Raw genomic sequence first — 23695 nt, 5'->3', positions numbered from 1 at the left:
CTGCTGAATTCCAAAGTAAGGAAAGAAAAGGCACACAGTCTGAGTGCAAGGTGCTCCCAGACTCTTCACAAAGCCCTTTTCAAAATATCATCTTCCAGTAATACCGCATCCTCAGACAGCAGATGAGGAACTGATAATGCCACAGCTGGGGCGGGGGGAAATGCTAATGTGAACTCAGGTGAATATTTTTACCTCCCTGGGCTTCCAGTGACTTCTCTGGAAAATGGCAGGCTACCCCTACCCCAAAAGGTGTTCTGTGAGCATTTCCTCAATACCACCAGTTTCCCCAGGGTAAGTGTTGCAGTTACTATGACTGCATAACAAAGTTCTCCAAGTGTAAAAGTGTAGAACAATCATTTTATCTTTTTCATAGATTCTGAAGGTCAGGCATTCAGGCAGTGCTTGACTGGACAGTTCTCACTTGGGGGTGGCAGTCAGATATCGACTGAGGCTGCAGAGACCTGGAAGTTCAACGGGGCTAGTTCACTAGCCAGGGCTAGCTAGCTGACACTAGCCATGGCTTGGGAGCTCAGCGGGGGCTGCTGACCACACACGGCCTCTGCATTGTGGCAGTCTCACGGTAACTGTACTTCTTACATAGCAGGTCAAAGCTCCAAATAAATGCAAGTACCCCAGCAACGAAGGTCGAATCTGCGTGGCTTTTTATGACCTAACTTTGGAAGTCACGTAAGATCACTTTTATCATATCCTGCTGGTCAAAGCAGTCCCAAGCTTGCCTATATTCACAAAAAAAAAAGCCATAGATCCCCCTCTCTGAATGGGAAGCATGTCAAGAACTTGAGGATGAGATTCTAAAACCACCACCACAATGACAGATACACAGAGAGAAGCAGACACTATTGCTGCCCTGCCCGTGTCCGAGTTCACCTATAACTACCGAGGACAGTTCCTGTGATTGCCGACAACGACTCACTTCAGGGGCCCAGGCCTCTGTTTCTCAGCCTGAGGGCTTTCTCTGTAATGTGGGAAGAGCTCGGCCCTCAGGGGCAACCAATAATAGAATCAGTGGATAATATTCAACCTCCTCAGCCCTTGGCAGGACAGTTCTGAGGCGTGTCAGAGTGGTGCCCAACATGACAAAGCGCCACTTGGCCTCAGCAGCAGCCAGTTCATTAACACCTCCTGTACTGGCTTTTCTCCCTTCTCTCTCCAGCTCTTCCTCCCTCACCTCTGCTTCCTCGTGTCCAGCACCCAACTTCCTGTCCTCCAGTCTGCTTTTGGGAGGACCCAAACTAAAACACCCATTATATGTGTCCTGATGAGAGAAAAGTTGAGAACTGTTGCAGCAGATGACCTCCCCAGTCTAAATTCCTGCTATTGTGATCAACCATTTCATAAGCGTGGGTAACTGGCAAGGTCTATGATTGCCCTGAGTGCTCAAAGAAGTCGTAGGGTAAAGCCAAAACTGCCCCAGTAACTGGGTAGGTAACTTTTGTAAGTGAATCCTACTTTCCAAATAAAGTACTTCCTATAGCAAAAAAGGAGGTCCCTCCTTGGTCCCTTACAAGTAGCCATAAAAATCAGTACTGAATGATGGCTTACGGCCTGAAAAGAAATTAAACAAGACTGAAAATAAACACATCCCAGTAAAATCTAAACTTTCATAGCTAGCAAACTTCGGGTAATTGCAATTCCTGTAGGCAAGGGGAAGTTTTATTTTATTGAGGAGTTTTCCTTTATTCTTTAACTTCTCAATCATGCCTCCTGGAAGTATACTACAACCCAGGCCCAAGGTATGCTCTCATATTAGCTTATCAGATGAATCAGTCTTCCCTCGGCTCTCAAGATCTTTTATAATTAGTTTTGCAACATATGCATACAGTGGCTACGGGCAAAGCTCAGAGGAATGAGAAAACTCATTTAGAACAGTTGCCAGAGTTCCAGTGTTTTCTCAAGCTTAGCCAGTTAATTCTACTTCTGGGCGTAACCAAGAATGGGTCCCCAGATCTGTCAGGCTTTTTCTTCAAGTTGGAAATGCCTCGAGAACCAGTCTTCAGTTTCTTTGGAGTGGTCTTTGGATGTCCCACCTGAAGGAAAGAAGGGTAGTCCCAGAAATGACAGAAGTCTATCATTTATCAAACACTGTATTAAAGTGGGAGTTTAACTACATATATGCCAACCATCCCCAAACCTTCTTAACTCCCATAGTTTGTCACCAACAAAGGTAGCAAAACTGCATGGGACACAGCAATGCGGTTGTTTTCTTGAAAAAACTCCAGAGACCAAATTATACAATTTCTAACACTGGGCTATTCAGGGGCCTGGTAAACACAGAAACCACAAGAGGGGAGGGAAGGGAAAAGAAGTGGGGGCAGGATGTCTGCTCTAATTCCGTATTCAGTCTGCTGTGCTCTGTTTTACAACAATGTCAGCTCTATGGAATAAAACCAAACGTGGTTTCTGTGTCTTTAAGGCCCAGGCAACTTGGGCAATGGGTAGGTTGCCATAGCAACTCGTAATTCTACTGTCTACTAAATTGAAAAGCAACAATAGAAAATCCCTAGCAAATAAAGTGGGATACCTCTCAATGATAATTATCTGTTTATCACAGTCTGGTTTTGAGTTCTTAAAACTACAAACACCTAGAATCCTCTGCTATATTTGATTGAAGCGGGGCTAATATTTTCTTTTCTTTTCAAAAGCTCTCAGGCAGAAGAGAAGAAAACAAACAAACAAGTTTCTGAGAGAGTTTAGATGTCAGCCTCATCTATGGGCCCAGAGGAATGCTTGCACTATGCATATACACACATACAAAAGGAGAAAGCAGGATTAAGCAACTCAAAAATCTATAGCAACATGAGGTAGTAAAACCTCAGCCAGTCTTACATCAGACTTCCTTGAAAAAAGGCCTGAGACCATAAGCATGGAGATGTGTGCTTTGCAGATACACACACAAAAAAGTGTTTTAAGATTATAACCCCAATAAAACATCAAAAAGCTCTTCCATCCACAGCCAATTAATTTAAATTTATTGAAAGATTGTTGGGCATCTTGTAAGACACTAAAGCTACAAAAACAAGGAAGACCCAGTCTCTGACCTCTATAAGCTCACAACTGGGGAATGGGGAGAAAGACACGTAAATTATATGGCCAGTTTTCCCAAGTGTTACAGACTGAATTGTATCCTCCAAAGAATCCATATGTTTTAGTCCTAACACGCAGTACCTCAGAATGTAACCGTATTTGGAGATATGGTCTTTAAAGAGGTCACTAAATTAAACCAAGGTCATTACGGTCAGCCCTAATCCAATCAGACCGGTGTCCTTATAAGAAGAGGAAATTTGGACACAGACACGTACAGAGGGAACATGATGAGAAGACACAGGAAGAACACAGCCATCTACAAGTCAAGGAGAGAAGCCCGGAACAGAGCTTTCTGTCGTGGCCCTCAGAAGGACGCAACCCTGCCAGCGCCTTGATCTCAGACTTCCAGCCTCCAGAACTGTGAGAAGTAAATTTCTGTTGCCTGCCACCTAGCCGGTGGTACTTTGTTCCGGCCGCCCTGGCAAATGATTACCCGAAGCTCTATTCTTCTAGAGTAGTGGTTCTCGATCTTTCAGCTGCATCAGAGCCACCTGGAGGACTTATTAAAACACTACTGGGCCCCACCTCCAGAATTTCTGATCCAGGAGGTGTGGGGAGGGACCCTAGAATCTGCGTTTCTAGTAAGTTCTCAGGTGATGTTGTTGCTGCTGGTCTGAGCACTACCTCTTGAGAAATACTGTTCTAGGGGGTACAAATTGAAGATAGAGGCTGCATATCTGACCCTAACAGACTCAAGTGAAGAGGCCTTTCTCCTTCCTTCCTGAATCTAAAATGGAAAGGATTCCAACCTGAGCTTCACACCCAGGTGCATCACAGGTGAGGCGCCCAGCGGTTACAAAATGACAAAAGTTGCGTCTTATGAAAATCCTGAACTTCAAGACACAGAAGCCCCATCCACCACTAAAACATAGCCCATGAATGAGTACTGGGCTCCGAAAAATTAGATATCCAATTCTCCCTTCAATGAGAAGTTAGACAGGTATATAAAGGATAGGGGGATTCTCTCCCATCCAGGCAAAGGCAGAAGATTGGGGAGAGTGGACAAAAGTATTTCCCTCTCTTCCCCACCCTACACTATTGGCCCCCTGCCCTAAAGTCACACTTTAGAAGTTCCAAACCTAAAGCTGCGCCCCTCTCCTCAGGCCAAATATGCCCAGAATCTATACCCTGTTCCAGACATTGCCCCAGTACCTGAACTCCCTGCCCAATGACCCTGGGCCTGCTTCCATGCCTGCACAAGGCTCTTTCCTCGGTTCTCCCACAGCCAGACCACATTGCCAGCATGCACAGAATGTGGCCCAAGGGATGGTAAAAGAGAAGGGGTGAACAGAGCTTGGACCAAAGAGCTGGAGTGTCCACGAGCTTGTGTGAAAGGTTCAGCAGGGCACTGATACCTGGGGTGGAAAGAACCCTAGTCTGTGGTATTTACTGAGTTCCATAGTATTAATATTCCCACTGTGGCCAACTTCAAGATACCAATATGAAGTCAACTGGCTCACAAAATTCCTGGGGGGTGGGGGGGGGGGGAGAGAAGTCCTTCATACTATGGGACAAAACCAGGAGTGGGAAAAGAACAAGGGAAAGCTGGTGGTCTTCATTTGTATTCTTGCCCTGGTCCTGCATATATTAAAGGTAGGCCAATCCCTGTATCAACCAAGATTTGCTCTGATCACCACTGAGAGTGGCCATCAATGCTGAGCTCACAAAGAAGGACCCATTCTCCCTAACATATTCCATTCAGAAGATAATATTGTTGGTTGCCTACCCAAAAGCCATTCCCCAACCACTTGTTCTTTCTGGAAGAGCCTGCTGCTCTCTACAAAGGCTGGAAAATGGTATATACTCGCTTTCCAAGCTCCCTTGTAGCATGAGACATAATCTGGCCAATGGGAGCTCAGAGGTGAAGTTTGTTAGGGCCACCAGAGAAAGGTTTCTCCCTAATAAACAAAAGGAAGGTCTGTCTTCTTCTCTGGACACAGTCCTTCTATGATGCGTAACAGTGGCACCACCTTGCAACCATAAGAGAAAACATTATGCACAAGATGACAAAGAAGGATCAGAAGCGACTGGGTTGGGTTTTTTTTTTTTATTAAATTGTGGTAAAATACATATAACATAGAATTTACCACCTTAACTATTTTCAAGTGTACCAAGTTCAGTAGTGTTTAAGTACAATCACATTATTGTGCAACAAATCTCCAGAACTTTTTCATCTTGCAAAACTAAAACTCTGAAACACACCCCCCCCCACCACTCCCCTGCCATCCCCAAGAAAGTACCACTCTATTTTCAATGAATGTGACTACTCTAGGTACTTCATATAAGTGGAATCATACAGTATTTGCCTTTTTGTGACTGGCTTATTTCACTTAGCACAAGGTTCATCCATGTTGTAGCAGGTGTCAGAAGTTCCTTCCTTTTTAAGTTTGAATAATATCCCATTGTATGTATCAACCACATGCTTTGCATCCACCAGTGAACTCCAAATGTTGCTTCCAACATTTGGCTATTATGAAAATACTGCTATAACATGGATGTACAGATTTCTCTTCAAGACCCTGCTTTCAATTCTTTTGGGTATATACCCAGAAGTGGAATTGCTGGATTATATGGTAATTTGAATTTTAATTTTTTTAAGGAAGCACCATACCGTTTTCCACAAAACTGTGCCATTTCACATTCCCACCACGAGTGCACAATTATCTCAATTTTTCCACATCTTCACCAACACTTGTTACTTTCTTTTGTGGTTCATTCAATAATGACCAATCTAATGGGTATGAGGCGAGCTCCTGGGTTCTTAATAGAATTTGGAGCTACTGAACGAGCCTGGAATTGCCCTGCTCCCAGAGGTTGTATGCAGGAAATAAGTAATAAGTATTCTTACCATTAAACTCCCTTTTAACTAGCTCTTAAGCTTCTTCTAACAGATGAGCTGCTTTTTCTGTAACACCTCAAGCAGAAAGGATTAAGATTTCATTCTCTGTTTCTCATGCTTTACATCATACTCTGCTTCTTCAGCTCTTGGAACCCAACACAAATTCTACCCCAGGGTCAAGTCATGCTATAGTGCAAGAGCAAATACAAAGGAGTATTCCTAACAGCTTTACTCATAATAACCCAAAACTGGAAAGAACCCAGAAACCCACTGATAGGATAAACTGTGGTACATTCATACAAAGGAATACTATTCAGCAATAAAAAGAATAAAATCATGACAGATAAATCTCAAACACACTATGCTGAGTGATGAAGCCTTATTATATAAGAGTACATATGGCAATGACACCATTTATATAAAGTTATAGAATACGTTAGGGGTGCCTGGGTGGCTCAGTGGGTTGAGCATCCGACTTGAGCTCAGGTCACGATCTCGCAGTCCCTGAGTTCGAGCCCCACATCGGGCTCTGTGCTGACAGCTTCTGATTCTGTGTCTCTCTCTTTCTCTGCCCCTCCCCCACTCATGCTCGCTCACTCTCTCTCACTCTCTCTCTCTCTCTCTCTCAAAAATAAAAATAAACATTTAAAAAAAGTTATAGAATAGGTTAATCTAACCTACAGTGGAAAAAAATCAAAACAACAGCTATTGTCTCTGAGGGGTGGGAACTGCCTAGAAAGGGGCATGGGAGAACCTTCTGAGATGATGCTAATTTTCTATATCTCCAGAGAGGTTTTGGGTTACACAGTGAGAATGCATTTGTGCAAATAAAGTGGCAGATATACCCTAAAGACTTGTGCATTTCATTGTCTATAAATTGTATATCAAAAAAAAAACTATAAGTCAATATTTAATTCTACTAAATAATATACAAGATGAAAAACTTAGGGGGAAGTTTATTGAGGACTTCAATTTACTTTGAAATGCATTTTAAGAAATCCCAAGATGGATTGATGGATGGAAGGATAGATAGCTCTGTAATTCACAAGTACAATAAAATGTGAAAGGTGAAATATAGGTGGCAGGTGTTTGGGTGTTCACTATAAAATTCTTTTGATTTTTCCAGCTAAGAGTGTTGGAAAGTGACAATAAGTAGAAGTTCTGGTTTTCTATGGTGAACATTTTCCTGACTACCTTGAGGGCTGGAATAAAATTAAGAGGATCTAGGGGAAGAGACAGAATCATCAACTACAAAAAAAACTTTATACTCTTTCAGACTTGAACTACAAAGACTTACCTTTTTGTTATGATCAAAAACTGGGAAGTGCTGCGATGCAGGAAAGGTCTCAGCTTGAATAGAAACTTTCACCTAAAAACTCGGGACCTACTAGAGCGCAGCCACTGGGCCAGGGGGTTTCTGACGTTCCTTGTGCTTTGTGCTTTTCTCCAGTTTCAGTTGCCCTTTCCACTGGGCATTGGGAACCCCAGGGGATATGAAATTCCTCGACACTCACCCCCCCCCTTCCCCCAGCACACTTCCTGTTCCTGACATTGAGAGATGACTCTGAGCTAAGGGTATTGTGACCACTGAGCACTGAGGAAGGCATGAGGGAGCAAGGAGTCACACAAGGACCATGGACAGATGGCCAGCAGGGTGCAATGTCACATCAGGTTAAGACAAGTGTGATCTGTCAATCTTTAGCTACAGGAACCATGTTTCTGTGTCTCCGCTCTCCCCTCCCCTCCCCCCACACGCAATTAATTTTTCACCCTCTGGCTTTCTTTTCTTTTTTAACTCTCTTGTTTATAGATCATTGTGTCACATTGTATGTTAGCCCTGGGAGGGCACAATAGCTAAATTCCCTCACTTTACAGAGGGGAGCTGAACTCAGAAGGTGAAGGGATCTTCTCAAGATCACTGAAGAGCAGAACCGCAACCACAAAGGTATCCTCAATCCAGAATAAACGGTGAGAATATTCAAAACTCAAAGACATGGAATTCCTTGTTATGTTTACTATGAAGGGACATTGACCCGATTATTCCTGTCCTTTGTGATAGACGTACACCTTAAACGATGATAGCATCCACCAGAATACTAAAGACCTTCCTTATACATAGCAGTGTCCCTTAGCTGTAGGGAGAAACATTCCAAGATCCCCAGTGGATGCTTGAAGGCGTGGAAGAACGGAACCCTAGATATATGCCGTGACTTTTCCTGGACATACAAACCGATGACGGAGCTTAATTTATAAATTAGGCGGAGTGAGAGATTAATAACAAAGAACAATACAACAATATACTATAATAAAACGTATGTTAACGTGCTCTCTGAAAACACCTCCCTGCACCGTACTCACCCTTCTCCCCGCGAGGACCGACACACAAAAAGCCCACGTGGTGACGTGGCGCGAACGTGGTGGGCGGGCCTTGTGACGTAGCTTTGGGCTCCTACCTCCTTCAGGAGGGTCCCTGGCTTCCGGCGGCGGCTGAGGGCGGGTAATTGAAATCACGGGAAGCTAAACTGCGGGTAAGGGAGAACGACCGCATTCTCGTCTGGGGGCTTGGAAATGGGATGCCGACGTGGTCATCGTTTGTCGCTTGTTTAGCCTCTCCTGAGGAAGTTACTGGAAATCGGTGTCTGAAGGTCGAGGTCACCACGGTCTTAACTGTCAGAGCAGTCCTCCGCGGAGACAGGCCTACGTTGGAAACTGCCACCTCCCAGCCCTGAGTGGCCCGTGAGGGACGGCACCCCAGACACTGACCCAGGGAGAACCTCGTCCAGGGCCCTGCTTTCCGCACTCGCTACCCCCCAGGAGACGACTTCCTGCATTTCCTAAGGAAAAACAATGACCTCGCGTCTGCAGAGGACTTCACTGTTTTGCAGCTCACTGTTGACAGCTCGTTTAGTCTTGCAACCACTTGAAGCAGTTTATGCTTCTTACACGTAAGAGACAAATTCATGTAGGGCCGGAGGATAACAGTAAACTCCTATTCTGCATTGAATCCTTGATTCAAGAGCTTCCCCTCCACCCACCCCCAAACCCGTGAACGGAAGCGCTGCATGTATATATAGATCAGAGTAGACTTACTAAAACCGCTCTGCCAAGAAGGAGACCCCAAGCCCAGTGCTCCTCTGTTACGCGTGGAACAAACCCTCTGCCCAGACATCTGGGTTTTACATTCCAACTCTTCACTCGGTAGCGGTGTGACCTCGAGCAAATTACTTCCACTCTCTGAGCCGTGGTTTCCTTTATCTAGGGAACAATTACTTCTTGGGCGTTAATAGTGGTAAACATTTAACTACCACTCTGGGGGAAAATACCTTATGAAGGTGTGTGTCTGTATGTATTTATTATTTTTGCTGAATGTATGTATGAATGCCGTGTGTACATATGTAGTATTAATTTTACAACTTATAAAATGTACAACTCTTTACCCTAAGTTCCATATAACCAATTAATCTTTCACAGAATGCATTCCATTATTTTTGCTGAAGTTGCAACTGACAAACAAGTACAGTTCTGACATGAATGGTGAGATTTTAAGTGTATTCGTGAAACAACAATGAAACAAAAATTATGTCAGAACTTGATTGGTTTACCAATGATGCGAACAACTTCTTTGCTGAATCAGGTAATAGTTTTCAAATACTGGACCATTTTGTCAATTTTCTGTTTGCAATGTTTAATGGCTACGGGCATGGGGCACTTGTAAGTGTAATTTGTATTCACTTTCTCCATCACTTTCCTAAATCTAGACAATCAAAAAAAAAAAAAAAACCACAATAAATCAAGCTCTGATTCATAGCATTTGGAGCTTTCCATCGTATAAATAATCCTACCACAACCAATTTTGAGCTACCAATGTGCCATCACTTAGGCAGTTGGGTAGAGATATGCAGGCACATGCCATTATAAAGTATTGCGGCCATATCCATAAAAATAAAGGTACTGAGCCTCAAAAGCATAAATAACAGTAAAACGTAAAATAATTAGGAAGTGAAGAGTTCTGAGTATTATCTTCTCCAATAAAACTCAATTGCAAGCTTATACAATGGCTGTTTCTAACAACCAGCTCTGTAAATTCCTGGAAGTGTAACAGTGAGACCTCAAGGGACCTTATAAGCTGACCCCAGCACACCATGGCTGGAACAGCATTTGCTGGCAATTACTACTTCAGATGCTATGATTGGTGGCCATTTGCTCCATGTGTGCACAATTTCCACAACACTGTCTGGATTAGTGCCCTGGATTTTCAAGAAACTCATTTTGCATTTGGATTTTTTTTTTTTTTTTTGCATTTGGATTTTTTAAAAATTCCTGACACATACATGTTCAGTAAATGTGTTTAAGTAATGAATAACTACACCATCAGTTTATTCCTCAAAAGCCTTGTTGGATAAAACAGCTTAGAAAGAGAGCAGCCTAACTGTAGAGAACAAAAAGACTTGAGATCAAGGGAGCATGAAAGGGTAGGTGCTTTCCTCTCTGGAAACTACCTGAGTTGCATTTAACTGCAGAACCTGAACAGGAAATGAAATGGCTATTGGGGGCGGGGGAAATAAATGAAAATTTACAAGCAAAGCGACAAAGTACTGGGGCAGGAGGACTAAGGATAAGGAGAATTGAGAGAAAAATGAAACTGTAGAAAACACAGAACTTACCTTAGAGACTTGTTAGAAAATCATATTCAATTCTCTGGACACCAGTAGGAAAACAGAAAAAAACATTTAAAAACACCATTTTTGTCCCAGGTATTTGAGTCTTATTTAAACCACTGATCTCATCCTCTTTAGTAATTTATGTTAAAATGTAGGGGAAATGCTAATTTTGAGAACATCTTTCCGTTCTTACGACCGACCGTGCCCCCGTAGAAAACATTCTGGAGAGGTGAGTTCCTCTGAGACTGCCCTTATGATTCCTCCACCAACTTTGACATTGTGAAGAGCAACTCTGATGTGGCTACTGGAACAGAGGCCATAGTTGTTGCTAAACCTTTATTTAGACAGACCAAGAATTAAGAAAAGCAAATGTGACAAATTTTAACGGGCCCAAGTGAATGTGAAAACTAAAACCAGATCCATGAATTGGCTGTCTTTACTCATTTACTCACATGCAACACTTCCAACATTCAAAAGGAATTTAATCTATTGTTTTCCATCAGCCACACATTTATTGATTATTATTTTTAATTTATTTTTGAGACAGAGAGAGATAGAGCATGAACGGGGGAGGGGCAGAGAGAGAGGGAGACACAGAACCGGAAGCAGGCTTCAGGCTCTGAGCCATCAGTCCAGAGCCCGACGTGGGGCTCGAACTCAAGGACCGTGAGATCGTGACCTGAGCTGAAGTCAGACGCTTAACCGACTGAGCCACCCAGGCGCCCCCAGCCACACATTTATTTAGAGCTGTTTCTTGTACTGTGCAAAAAAGAGGGCAAATTACAAATCTGTACAATAATCCACAGAATGTGATCAATATCCTTATCAACACCCAAAGTGGGTTAACAAGGTTTTTTTCTCCTGAAATCACACCTTCCAAGGAGTCCCAGCAAGTGCTCAACACATAAAAAAAGGTCAGGAGGAGCCTACTTGGCAGAGGAAGTTTGGAAAAAACTGCATCCCACACCAACACTTCCTCAAAAAACTCACGATACACACTTGCTCATTAGAGAACAGGACTGACAAAGACAGCTCAGTAACCTTGTTAACCCAGCATTTCCAAGTTTATTTAATCAATGAGCCCATTTCTCCCACCTAATATCAATTAACATCCATAGAAAAGTAGTGGATATTGCTGGTCTGGAAAACAACTGCAGGGAGTGATTTCAGTAACTGCCTCAACTTTGCCAGCATGGCTACACACCCTAGGAAAGGGGTAGTGGTCTTGCTGAGGCACTCTATCCCATTCACGGCCAAGGCTGAGTCTTGGCTAGATCAGGCACCCCTTTCCTCTCTACCATCTCCGTCTAAGAAAGATTACCTTACCAGATACAGCAAACTACTATTCATCTGGCATTATAGAAAACAGCAACAATCTTTGCTGGACTCTCTAAACAAACTAAAATCTTTTATTATTTTTTTTTTAATGTTTATTTTTTGTGGGGGGGAGGAGCAGAGAGAGAGAGGGAGAGACAGAATCCCAAGCAGGCTCTCTACTGTCAGCACAGAGCCCAATGCAGGGCTTGAACCCATGAACCGTGACATCCTGACCTGAGCCAAAATCATCAAGAGTCAGACTCTTAACTGACTGAGCCACCTAGGCACCCCTAAAATCTTTTAAAAAGAGCCCTGCATATATATGTTCCCCTATGCTGAATCAGAAATTTAGGTAAGACATCCTGCTGTGCTCAGGGGAAAGTAGTAAAGTTAAATTAGAGTCTTACAAAAACATCAAGACAGAAAGATACCAAAACCACAGTTGGTTAGAAATAATATTTATTATCCCCTCCCCCCATGTACAGATTACTTTTCAGAAACATGAAGATATTACCCATGTCCTCATCAATAACAGTTTGTAGAAAATAAATGTAATTCATATCTTGACAATATATTTCTATCATTTTTAAAACAATAGCCATTTTTCCACGTTCGTTCAAGAATAGCTTCAAGTTTTACATTTTGAATCAAATCAAGACAATCTTTGTTTATAGGTGATTTCCTGACAGATCCCATCCCCCCAACCCCTAAAAAAAATTCTATATCCTAAGTGATAAACTCTTCTTGTACATTCAGCAAACTTTATATTGGAAAAAGAAAAAGAATAATTGAGATAGGTATTTACTCTCGTGCACAGTAATAAATCTAGCTGAACTTCTACACCTTGCTTTGCAATGATGTTTACATAAAATAAATCATTTCTTATCAAGTTACAATGGTAATTTCTTGAAATGCAGATACAAAAGCTATACACTTAATCCACTGAAATTGCCTTCTAGTTTTATCTGTAATTAAACCATCGCCGTGAAGGAAAAGCTTCAACTCAAGAAGATGTTTCCCCTTTCCCTCAGCTATTTCTCTCTGAAAAGCTTGAATCCTCTCTCAGATCATGTAAAGAGATACATTAAAAGCACAGAGAAAAAAAAAAAAACAAAAACGTTTTAGCTTGCTGACATAATGCCCTTAAGTTTGCTGACATAATGCCCACATTTGAAGTTTAAAATGTAAAATCAGAGTTAAAGCATCACTTAATTCATACAGTACATTATCAATTAATCGCCAGTGTCCCACCGACTCAGAAGTTTCCCAAACTGGTTGTCTTCTCCACATGTAGTAAGTTTATAACCAATGACTCAATCAAAGAATGTGCTTATAATAGGCTGCTGGTTTAATTTTAGAAGTTTTAATGCTGGGCTATTTTCAAATACAGAGATGCTACAAGTGGCATATGAACTATTAATTTTGTTTCCCATTACCTACAGGAAGAATTTGTTCAAATAAAATTTTACAAGACAAAATGCAAACCTACATACCTATATATAGATGTATACATGTATATATTGAACCTAACTAAAGTTTTATAAGCAATACTAACATACTTCTCGTTACACATTCCTAAAGACAGTAATTGTTTTGAAGATAACATGTTATATAAAGAGGATTATGCAAAAGGCAAAAATTAAGAATAAACATGATCTTTGAGGTTTTCAGGATTACTTCAAAAAGCCATTTCTATCCCCCATAGAAGAAAACTATGCATTTATCATAGGAAAAAAATTATAAAAAGATAATGCTATCGTGTAAATAATTCACAAAAACTATACTGTATATCCCATAAAAGTCTTACCAATGTAAGGTAAATCACAATTATGGTTTATATTGTATTACAGACATCACCATCACCTTTCCTCTTTAATAATGAGAGGATTTAACTTCTTTTTTTAACTTACTTAACAAGTGCCACAGAAATTCAAGTCCCAGTAGCAACAAGTTAAACAAGATTACAAAATAAGGCATTCTGCTCACATGTCATTAAAGTAACAGGCTGAGTATAGTAAAGCAGGCTCTTTCCATTCTTGAAGTTTTATATAATCCCAAAATTATACAGAAGGCAATCTTTTCCAAAAAATTCCAATTAATTGTAATTTTCCAGGGAAACAGAAAGACACATAAAATCCTCAACTTTGGCTATTTCTCCCACTGCCATCAACAGAGGCTGATTTTCTCTATTTAATAAAGCCCAATATTAGAAATGTGGATGAAATGTCTCTGTACCATTTCTAAGCCTGTAGGTCACACACTAAATGATTTTTTTTTCAAATTCTAGATTAAATCTAATCTAATCTGACAAAATCCCTGTAGTGTCACTTAGGAAAAAAAAAAATAGTGGACTCAGAACACACTTGCGCACACATGCATACACACACACGCACAGCCAACATATTAAACAGTTTTCTTAAACATTGATTGGTTCTCCAAAAAGGATCAAAATATTTTTCATCAAGCTGCAGCATGTGTTTAAGGGGCATTGTAACCTTTTTTAGTACAAGGTAAGAATCTGAATGAACTTTTAAACAACTAGTACCCTGAACTAAAGATCTTACCAAAGATGAACTCTAAAACACATTATTTTTTGAAATTTGGACCCCCTTGCCTATTGTACTTTTACATTAAATGCTGCTTAAATAAAAATAGAGCATAAATTCAATATTCTACTGTCTAAACATTTAAAGCAATGGTTATGTCATCAACAGGTAAAACGCACCTAACTTGAGTCTTTGACACCTCTTGTTTTAAGTTTATTGAATGATAAAGTTCTTCACAGTTTAAAATATTGTGAAGAAATGTGTTTATGTATAACTATGTTCACAGAGATATTATGTACACATACTATGTATCTGATGTACCCATAAACTTTGAATATGTGTGTGCCAAGAGGATACCCACACATATGCAGGAACCCTGAATAATAGGTTGGCGTGGACTGTGAAATGATTTCTCAGAAATGCTTAGAAATAAGAAAAGAGTATTATTATGAAAATTATAATAACAAAAATGTTACCTTATTTACATAGTGCCTATCTCCCAAGAGGTAAATATGCTTTATAGACATTTTTTAGTATCTGTGAGGTGGGACACTGAGAGCACGATCAATTTTCATTTTCCACAACCAACAAACCTGCCCAGGATCATACACTTTAACAGTGGTAGTAGAGCAAAATACACACGTGGAGATCACCCAACTTGCAGTGTCTCCAATTACCAGATCCAATGGCTTGTGGTGAAATCAAGTTTTCGTCATAGAAACAAAATTTCTACCACAAAAGGTTAATTTTTAAGTCCTCATATACTTGTGATTGTGCGTTATATTTATACCACAGGGAGATCAAAATGGTTTTTGGTTTTGGCAGATGAAAAGTCTAACATTCAGTGTGACTATAATTCAGTGTAACTTCTCCAGTTTAAGTGCGACACAGCTGATTGGTCTATAGGGGAAATGCGGTCAATGTCTAACCATGGCTGGAGAAACCTCAATCCAAACAGCTACCGCATGATTACAGAGACAGCCTACAATCTTGTATTGTCTTAAAGGTCTTTTCTATCTCCACATATGGTATACACATATAAATAAGCATATTAGCACAAAATGTACAGTTAGCATGAGTCAGTTCATGTTTAAATTAACAAAGGCCTTAGGGGTGAACTTTAAAGGCCAAGAGCTCCTCAGAGTGCATGTTGTTTAAAGATCGAAGATCTGGCAACTTTAGAAGAAGTTTTGTAAAAATAGAGGCCTCGTTTGGATGGTTTTTCATTATTAAGGTCCTTAGTGCACGGATGAGAGTTTCCTGCAAAGCCTCAACAGAGTTGACATTTTCTATTCCAGATCGATCTAATAGTAAGGAAGAGAGAGACATGAATGAGAGGACATGTTATTAACATTATCAATTAAGAGAAAACATTAACTAGAAATATAATTCTTGCTCATCAATCTCATTAATGAATTTAAAACAAGGTTTTATACATTGGAACAAAGGCAAAAAATATTTGACAAAATTTTATAAATCCCAATGGCAAATTTTTGTATCAGTTGATTATATTATAAAGATGTATATCACACAGTATACTTGATAAATCAAAACTCTTTAGTGCTTAGTATTTTGTTCACAAAACTAAAGGTTCTGATTTTTACAATTAGATGCCATCTGCTAATTTCAACTGCTTCTCATTGAGAAAATAAAATGAATCATGTAGTTTACAAATATAATTTTACTTCATTTGGAATATATCCACATTTGTATGTTACCACGTGTGGCAAGCCACCAATGGCTTCCTCATCCTGGTATCCGTGCCCTTGTGTATCCCTTTCCCCTTGAGTGGGCTAGATTTACTGATTCACTACTAACGAATAAAATATTCGATTACAAAAACAAAAAAACAAAAAAAAACACTTGACTTCCATCTTTAGCATACTTTTGCTCACTTACTCTGAGAAAAGCCAGATGCCACGTTGTGAACTGCCTATGGAAGTGGCCCCGGTGCTAAGGAACTGATGGTGGTCTCTAGCCAACAGCCAGCAAAGAACTGAGGCACTCAGTCCAACATCTTGCAAGGAAATGTATCCTGCCAACAACCACATGAATAAGCCTAGAAGCAGCAGATCCTTACCTAGTTGAGCCTTCATAGTTGACCACAGCCCTGCTCCAAGTTTGACTACAATCTCCTAAGAAACCTTGAGCCAGAGGCAACCATCAAAGCCGCACCATATTCCTAACCCTCAGAAACTGTGAGATAAAAAGCCACTAAGTTTTAAGGTAATTTGTTAGTGGTAATAGATAACTAATATACTATGCAACTTTATTACCTAATTATAACCTAAGCATTCACTTTCATTTAGCATACTGTATTTTTTTTTTTATTTGTAAGGTTTATTCATTTTTCAGAGACAGACAGAGCGTGAGGTGGGGAGGGGCAGAGAGAGAGGGAGACACAGTATCTGAACCAGGCTCCAGGCTCTGAGCTGTCAGCACAGAGCCCAACACGGGGCTCAAACTCACAGACTGTGAGATCATGACCTGAGCTGAAGTCGGACACTTAACCACCCAGGCACCGCTTAGTATACTGTATTTATTAAGCTCATCATAGAAAGTGTTAATTAATGATTTAGTATAAACCAACAATAAAGGAAAGTATCTTAAAATTAGCCAAACCTATGTTGTTTGCCCATAGGCTTTTTTTTCATCATCAAGGGCTATTTCTTCCCTTTACAATAGGAGGCAGTAATGCACAAGAAATATTCAATGGCCCCCAGTACAGGAAGTTGTAATTAATAAGACATTGCCATGGAAGCAAAATTCTCTGGCCATTCACACACTTTTATTCATTTTTCTATAAGGATATTGAAGCTTTGCATTGTAACTGGGAGTTAAAAAAGCCACCTGCAATGCAAACACTTGGAACAAAGACTAAAATTTCATAGTAAGGGGGAAAAATGTTTGATTAACTCTAAATGCAGAAAAAATGATGAAAATAGGTTTATCTTACATTTAAGAAAATTTGGATTATTATTCAACTGTGTGCCAATTCTTATGGAAAAAGACCTGTGAACATTTGACTTTGGTCATAAAATCATACGGGCCATCTTTGCAAAACTACTTAAAGCCTTCAGTAATGCTTCCAAGAATCTCCCTTGCCTTTAATATTCAAGTAATTGTTTTCTTTTTTTTTTTTTTTTAACGTTTTATTTATTTTTGAGACAGAGAGAGACAGAGCATGAACGGGGGAGGGGCAGAGAGAGAGGGAGACACAGAATCGGAAGCAGGCTCCAGGCTCTGAGCCATCAGCCCAGAGCCCGACGCGGGGCTCGAACTCACAGACCGTGAGATCGTGACCTGAGCTGAAGTCGGACGCTTAACCGACTGAGCCACCCAGGCGCCCCTCAAGTAATTGTTTTCTTCAGCATCCTTGCAATTTATTAATTCCCTCACCAAACACTTACTGAATGTGTGTGGCTACTGTAATAGGTGCTAGGTAATTAGCAGTGAACATAAACCAAAATCCCTTCCTTTAGAGAGCCCTTATTATAAGCAGAATACCTGGTTTACATCATATCGTCAGTAATTTACAATACCAACAACCGGTTAAGAATGACAGCCCCACAAACAAAATAATCTAAATAGGCAAAGAAAGAAACACACAGGCAATGAAGATATTTGCATTAGAAGTCCTTCAGTGAGTATTTTGTATTGGGATGACCTACGCACTTCTACACAACTCAGAGCTTGAGGGAAGGGATTCCTATAACTAAAAATGTAAAGTGTATTAAATTTTTCTAAAATCTCAATTTCTAAAACCATGGTTTTATGATTTCAAGGCCAAATAACCTATCTCCAAATCTAGCTGGATCATAAACAATAATGCTCTAGAAATTGTAACAATAGAATGTACAGATTGAAATGGAAATTTCTCTTCTAAATGATTTACTAAATGCTACACTACTTGTATAGTTTAATTCATGCTACATCTGTGCTCTACTTTCTTAGCTGGTTCTTCATCCCTCTCCGAAGCCTGTGCTCCTCACCTAATTTCTCTTCATATTCACTTCCTACAAGATGGAAGTTAAATTCCTTCCACAGACAACTGAAATCTATTTCTAGATGAACTGTGGTCTCACAGTTATATGCCCATCCCTCATCTTCAACTGCAAGTGACTGCTGCCATTTCACACAATCTCAAGAAAATTTTACCTTTCAGTTATAATTCCCTTTTTCTCCGTGGTATCAAGAGTTTTCCAACCTCACAGGCAAGTATCATGTTTGAGATTTCTCTCTCCCTTAGCAGCTAGAGCTATTCTGTTAACAAGTAATACAACAGAAAGGCTTTGAGGCTTCAGAGACTTAATAGGAGTTCAAATGCATGCTCAGCCAATTTTTAAAAATGCACAACCTTGGGCAAATTATTTAACCTCTCTGTGTCCTGGCTCACATCAGAGGTCTGTTGTGAGGATAAAATTATATAATGAGATCTAGAAACTAACTAGCATTTCTTCTGACAACCAAAACAAAACCCAGATGGCAAGTGTAGGTTCCAAGAAAAACAAAAAGTGATTTTAAATATAATGCAAACTATAATGTTGCCTTATTCTAAGCAATTTAATAATGAATATATATATAATCCATTTGTTATCTGATACTTGGAACATTCTCCCCTTGGGTGGCACAGGTTTAGGGCAAGATTTACATTGCCTTGTCTACAATTTCAACCCCACTGTGTGAGTACTGTGAGCACTATTTACATAATCATAATACTGTAAATGTAGAATTTTTGCTTTTCAATATTTAGAATTATCTGATAAAGGACAGAAACTAATCACACCTATAGAACAGAATGTAAATATTTTCATTCTTGACAATGTAAAAGAAATGGTATAGCAAAAGAAGCCAGGATATAGAGTAAAAGGATACTGTGTCCCTGTCTAAGGAAAAGATTCTACCTAAACTATCTGAGAGATTTATGTAAAACGGAAAGATCAAAGAATGTGAGCATATTAAAATTTTAAATCAAACTATAAGAATAAAACTTATAAAAAGTAAGAAGATACTTTAATCAGTTGTATCCACTCAATAAAAAGTCCAACTCTACACAGTATTTAGAGTTGGGTCGGCAACTATCAGAAAAATTAAAAAGAAAGACGGTTAGAAATCTCTGGAGAGTTCTCTGGAGAGTAGGCTGGGAGAAGGAAGACTTTTTATTTTCTGGTCTAAATACTGCTTTAAAAATAGCAATAGTCCTTTTTTAGGTGGTAAAGATATAAGTCTTCAGTGAACACTATCATATGTTTAAGTGAAAGCAACATACTTTTAAAAAATATATGAAATTACATGTGCATATGTGTTGTTTGTGTACCTTCTTCATATATACAGACATAACAAAAATAAGAATGCATTATATTCTTCTATAATCAGTCTTTTTGACTTAGTATGTCAAACATTTTTTTATGTACCATAAATCAATAAGCAGGAAATGGTAAATGGATGGACAATTGAATAGATAGAGACACCCCCCCCCCATGTTGATAGTGATCTTTTTTGGTAATGATATTATCTTTATTTTCATCTTAATATTGTCTACTTTTGCAAAGAGCTGAGCTAACAGCATCGAGCGTGCTTGGGATTCCCTCTCTCCTTTCTCTCTGCCTTTCCCCTGTGTGCTGTCTCTCCCAAATAAATAAATTTTAAAAATCAAAAAAAAAAAAAAAAAGCTTAATTAAAAAGAATCATGTTCTTGGTAGAAAATATAAATGAAGTAGCACAATTCCTGGCATGGAGCTCCCCTCATTCCCCTCACATCATTTCTTCCTTTGAACCATCTCTGGGACACAGTCCCTCCTTCTCCACCTCCACTACCACACCTATTTCAGGAGAGTTCACTCCAGTGCCTCATACCTGAAGTGATCTCAACAGCCTCTCAACCCGACGCTCCAGCTCTAATGACTCACTTATCTAATCTACCCAAGATAAAAATGTAGACCTAATGTTAAACCATCACTCTGTTCGTGCCTGATCACTCCCCTACACTCACTTTCCACTGTCCCATATTTCTTCTCATGGTGGTCATTCCATAACCTGGTGTTCCTCCAACTCACAAGCCTTCGGTCCCTTTCCTCCTTGATGTACATAACGTACCAGGCTTCAGCCACCTGCCCCTGCCCTATCTTGTGCTCTCCCCAACTGCTCCATCACTTTTTTGCTGGGAAAACCTAATAACCCATCTTTCAAACTTCAGCTCCACTTCCATCTTCCCCACAAAGTTTGCTCAGGTAATTTCATCTTCCTTCCTATAACTCCTGCTTACCTCAGTCAGAACCACACAGCTTAGTACCATAAGCTTTTTGTGTCAGTCTTATCTCTCCAAATGGAACATAAATGCTTAGAAAGCAAGCTTGTGTCTTAATGCTTGTTCTGTCTCCCCTAGCACATAAGGCATATTTATCAGATAAAGAAACAAGCATGGATTACTTTAGTTTCACAATAATAGGTTTATTAATCTGATGTCAACTCAAACCATTAATAGTTACTTCTCAAGAGACTGTGAAATGGTAGGTAAAGTGCAAGAGACATTAATTACAAGGTTACTAAGAAAATAGGTATCCCTTATTAACATGGTACTTTCATACTATCCCATATCATAAATGCATTTTTAGCTACCCAGGTAGAGCTGATCAGAAAAGGTAGCCACGTTATGCTTCCAAATGGCATAAATCTTTATTTATACCTCTGATGTATAGGCCCTTTAAGATCTACAAAGAACTTACTCTCCTTAGGAGTTACTGATATACAGGTTAGCTTCATAAACAGGGATCATAACCCTCATAGTGCCTGACAGAATGGCTTTTACACAGTAGGAAGCAAATGGGAAACTTACAGTTAACTCCTATCAAAATACTTTAAAATTCTCAACAAATGTTTTAAAATAGTCAGTGGATACCAAAAAATGGCTGGTACTTACACATCTCCAGGAAAGTCATTGTGTATCAATTTCCCATTTGCTATTATCTTAATAGCTATTATCGAAATTGAAATACTTCGGTCAGAAATAACTATAATATAAATGCAGGGTTGCAGGGAAATTGGAAATCATCAATGACTCATATAAACAAACATTAAATGTTAGGAACTCAAAAATCTTGATCACTCATTCAAATAGTAACTAAGTACCTATTCTATGCCAGACTCCAGGCTGGTTCACATGGTACAATCCCTCGCTTTCACAGGATGAGGAAACCAAGACCCAAAAGAATAGAATTATTTATGCAATCACAGAGAAAATTCAGTGGCAAAGCAGGGTAAAAGCCTACTCATAATTCATGAGTTTTTGTTACAAACCACACTAATATATCTTGCTACCTTTAACATTTTCAAGTAACACATATTTTGATTAAAACATAGATTCCTATCAGAAAAACCTACTAATCTAAAAATTAAATCCACAAAAATAACAGTTTAGACTTGCAAAACAGTTACAAAAAGCTAAAGACTAAGACTTGTGGTAAATGTGAGGCCTCGATCTAAACATCATTTTATTACTATATAGCACTTTGACTTCTAATGTCATGATTAAAAAATTAATTATGCAAAAATAACAGATTCACACAGTTTAACGTCTTAAGTCCCTCCTGCCTTCTATAGAGCTTGCTGGAATGTAGTTCCACCTTCTCCCCACTAGGTCACTGTATTCTAGGTGTGGCACAATTTTGAACCAGCTTGCTTACCTGCAGATACCAGGACAACAGCTGTAAACAAACTCATCTCTTCATCACTAAGTTGGAGGGCATTTAGCTTCTCACTAAATTCAAACATAGAGTTTAGCAGATCCCCTGCTCCCATTGAGTGTAAATCATCGACACTATATTTCTTTCCACTTAAAAAGGTGACAGTACGCTCCTTTGCATCAAATAATGATGCAAACCGTACCATTAAAACCTGGAAAAAGAAAAAGACTTAAGTGTATTTGAAGGAGTACTAAGAAGTAATTCAGTATTCAAGTCAGTTAAGAAACATCCTACATATGGGGTGCCTGGGTGGCTCAGTTGGTTAAGCATCCATCTTCGGCTCAGGTCATGATCTCACAGTTCGTGGGTTCGAAGCCCACATCGGGCCCTGTGCTGACAGCTCAGAGCCCGGAGCCTGCTTTGGATTCTGTGTCTCCCTCTCTCTCTGCCCCTCCCCAGCTCGCACTCTGTCTCTCTCTCTCAGAAATAAACAAACGTTAAAAAAAAAATTTTTTTTTAATGAAAAAAACAGCCTACATATAAAAGAAGATTGTAAAAGAAAAACTTAGCTTATTTTTACCCAAAACCATTTCCTTAAGGCAAATTCTCTACCAAAGCAATAAATATCCGAAGAAGCACATCAAAAAAATTCCAGCCACTAGTGGCAAAACACTTCAGTCCTGTGATACTCTGAAACTCCATTAATAAAAATTCTGAAATGCAAATACAAAATTAAAGTAGGCAATAATGCCAAGAAATCTGAAACTGGGCCTTGGCCAAAGGCATTAAACTTTTTAAACTACCAAGTATATCACATGGTACCTAAATCATAAGTAAAAAGAACAATATTTTAATGCAACACTTGGGGACATCAAAACACCAAATGCAGCCAAGGCAAATGTAGCAGATACACTCTAATTAGACTATTTCAAGAAACCATAACCCAAAGAGACAATACACAAAACTATAACAGAAGTGTTCCAGACACCAAGTCGTAATTCAAACCCAAAACAAATCAGTCAACAACTACTTACCTACAGCACTCCCTCCCCTATAGTAAATGGTGGCATCTATGCCACATACTTCTCTCAAAACCAGAGGGATACTGAACAAATACCTCCCCTTTGCAAATCCCCCAAAGACCTGTTTTACTCAAGACAATCCAAAAGAGAATGAACCTTTTATGAAGATGGCTCTAATTCTATTTTTTTAAGTTTTTATTTATTTACTTTGAAAGAGAGAGCAAACAAGCAGGGGAGGGGCAGAGGGAAAGGGGGAGAGAGAGAATCCTAAGCAGGCTTTGCACCATCAGCACGGAGACCAACGTGGTGGGGCTCAAACCCACGAACCGTGAGATCATGACCTGAGCCAAAACCAAGAGTCAGGTGTTTAAGCCACTAAGCCACCCAAGCGCCCCAAGACAGCTCTAACTCTAGAATACAGCAATCCCAAAACAAATCACAAGGTGGAAAGAACACTAGTCTTGGAGTCTGGGATCTGTGTTCTGGTCCTGTGTTAGGAATTTATTGGTAATCCAAGAAAAAT

The 23695-nt window shown here is 39.7% G+C and overlaps 1 protein-coding gene and 2 long non-coding RNA genes across 6 annotated transcripts in view; 1 reads left to right on the top strand and 2 right to left on the bottom strand.

The window, feature by feature from the left end:
• Positions 1–1795: 1795 nt before the first annotated feature.
• On the bottom strand, positions 1796–7906 carry LOC122230673. Its single transcript, XR_006207712.1, has 2 exons — positions 7242–7906; positions 1796–2048 (listed from the first exon to the last, which is right to left on the bottom strand). It is a non-coding gene; the product is annotated as an uncharacterized LOC122230673 (long non-coding RNA).
• Positions 7907–8344: 438 nt separating this feature from the next.
• LOC122230672 lies at positions 8345–16649 on the top strand. Its single transcript, XR_006207711.1, has 3 exons — positions 8345–8889; positions 9416–9578; positions 16349–16649. It is a non-coding gene; the product is annotated as an uncharacterized LOC122230672 (long non-coding RNA).
• NR1D2 (nuclear receptor subfamily 1 group D member 2) overlaps positions 12340–23695 on the bottom strand; it is a 29661-nt gene continuing 18305 nt past the window's right edge. For 3 of the 4 annotated variants that reach the window (XM_042956858.1, XM_042956857.1, XM_042956860.1), the window contains exons 7-8: positions 22151–22361; positions 12340–15772 (exon numbers count right to left, since the gene is read on the bottom strand). In XM_042956858.1, coding sequence (XP_042812792.1) covers positions 15576–15772; positions 22151–22361 — 408 coding nt within the window. In that variant the 3' untranslated portion in view covers positions 12340–15575. The remainder of the gene's footprint in view (positions 15773–22150; positions 22362–23695) is intronic. The other variant, XM_042956859.1, reaches the window with a different exon arrangement.

The sequence above is a fragment of the Panthera tigris genome, chromosome C2 (assembly GCF_018350195.1).
Source record: "Panthera tigris isolate Pti1 chromosome C2, P.tigris_Pti1_mat1.1, whole genome shotgun sequence".
NCBI lineage: Eukaryota > Metazoa > Chordata > Mammalia > Carnivora > Felidae > Panthera > Panthera tigris.
This window is presented reverse-complemented; position numbering and strand designations above follow the sequence as displayed.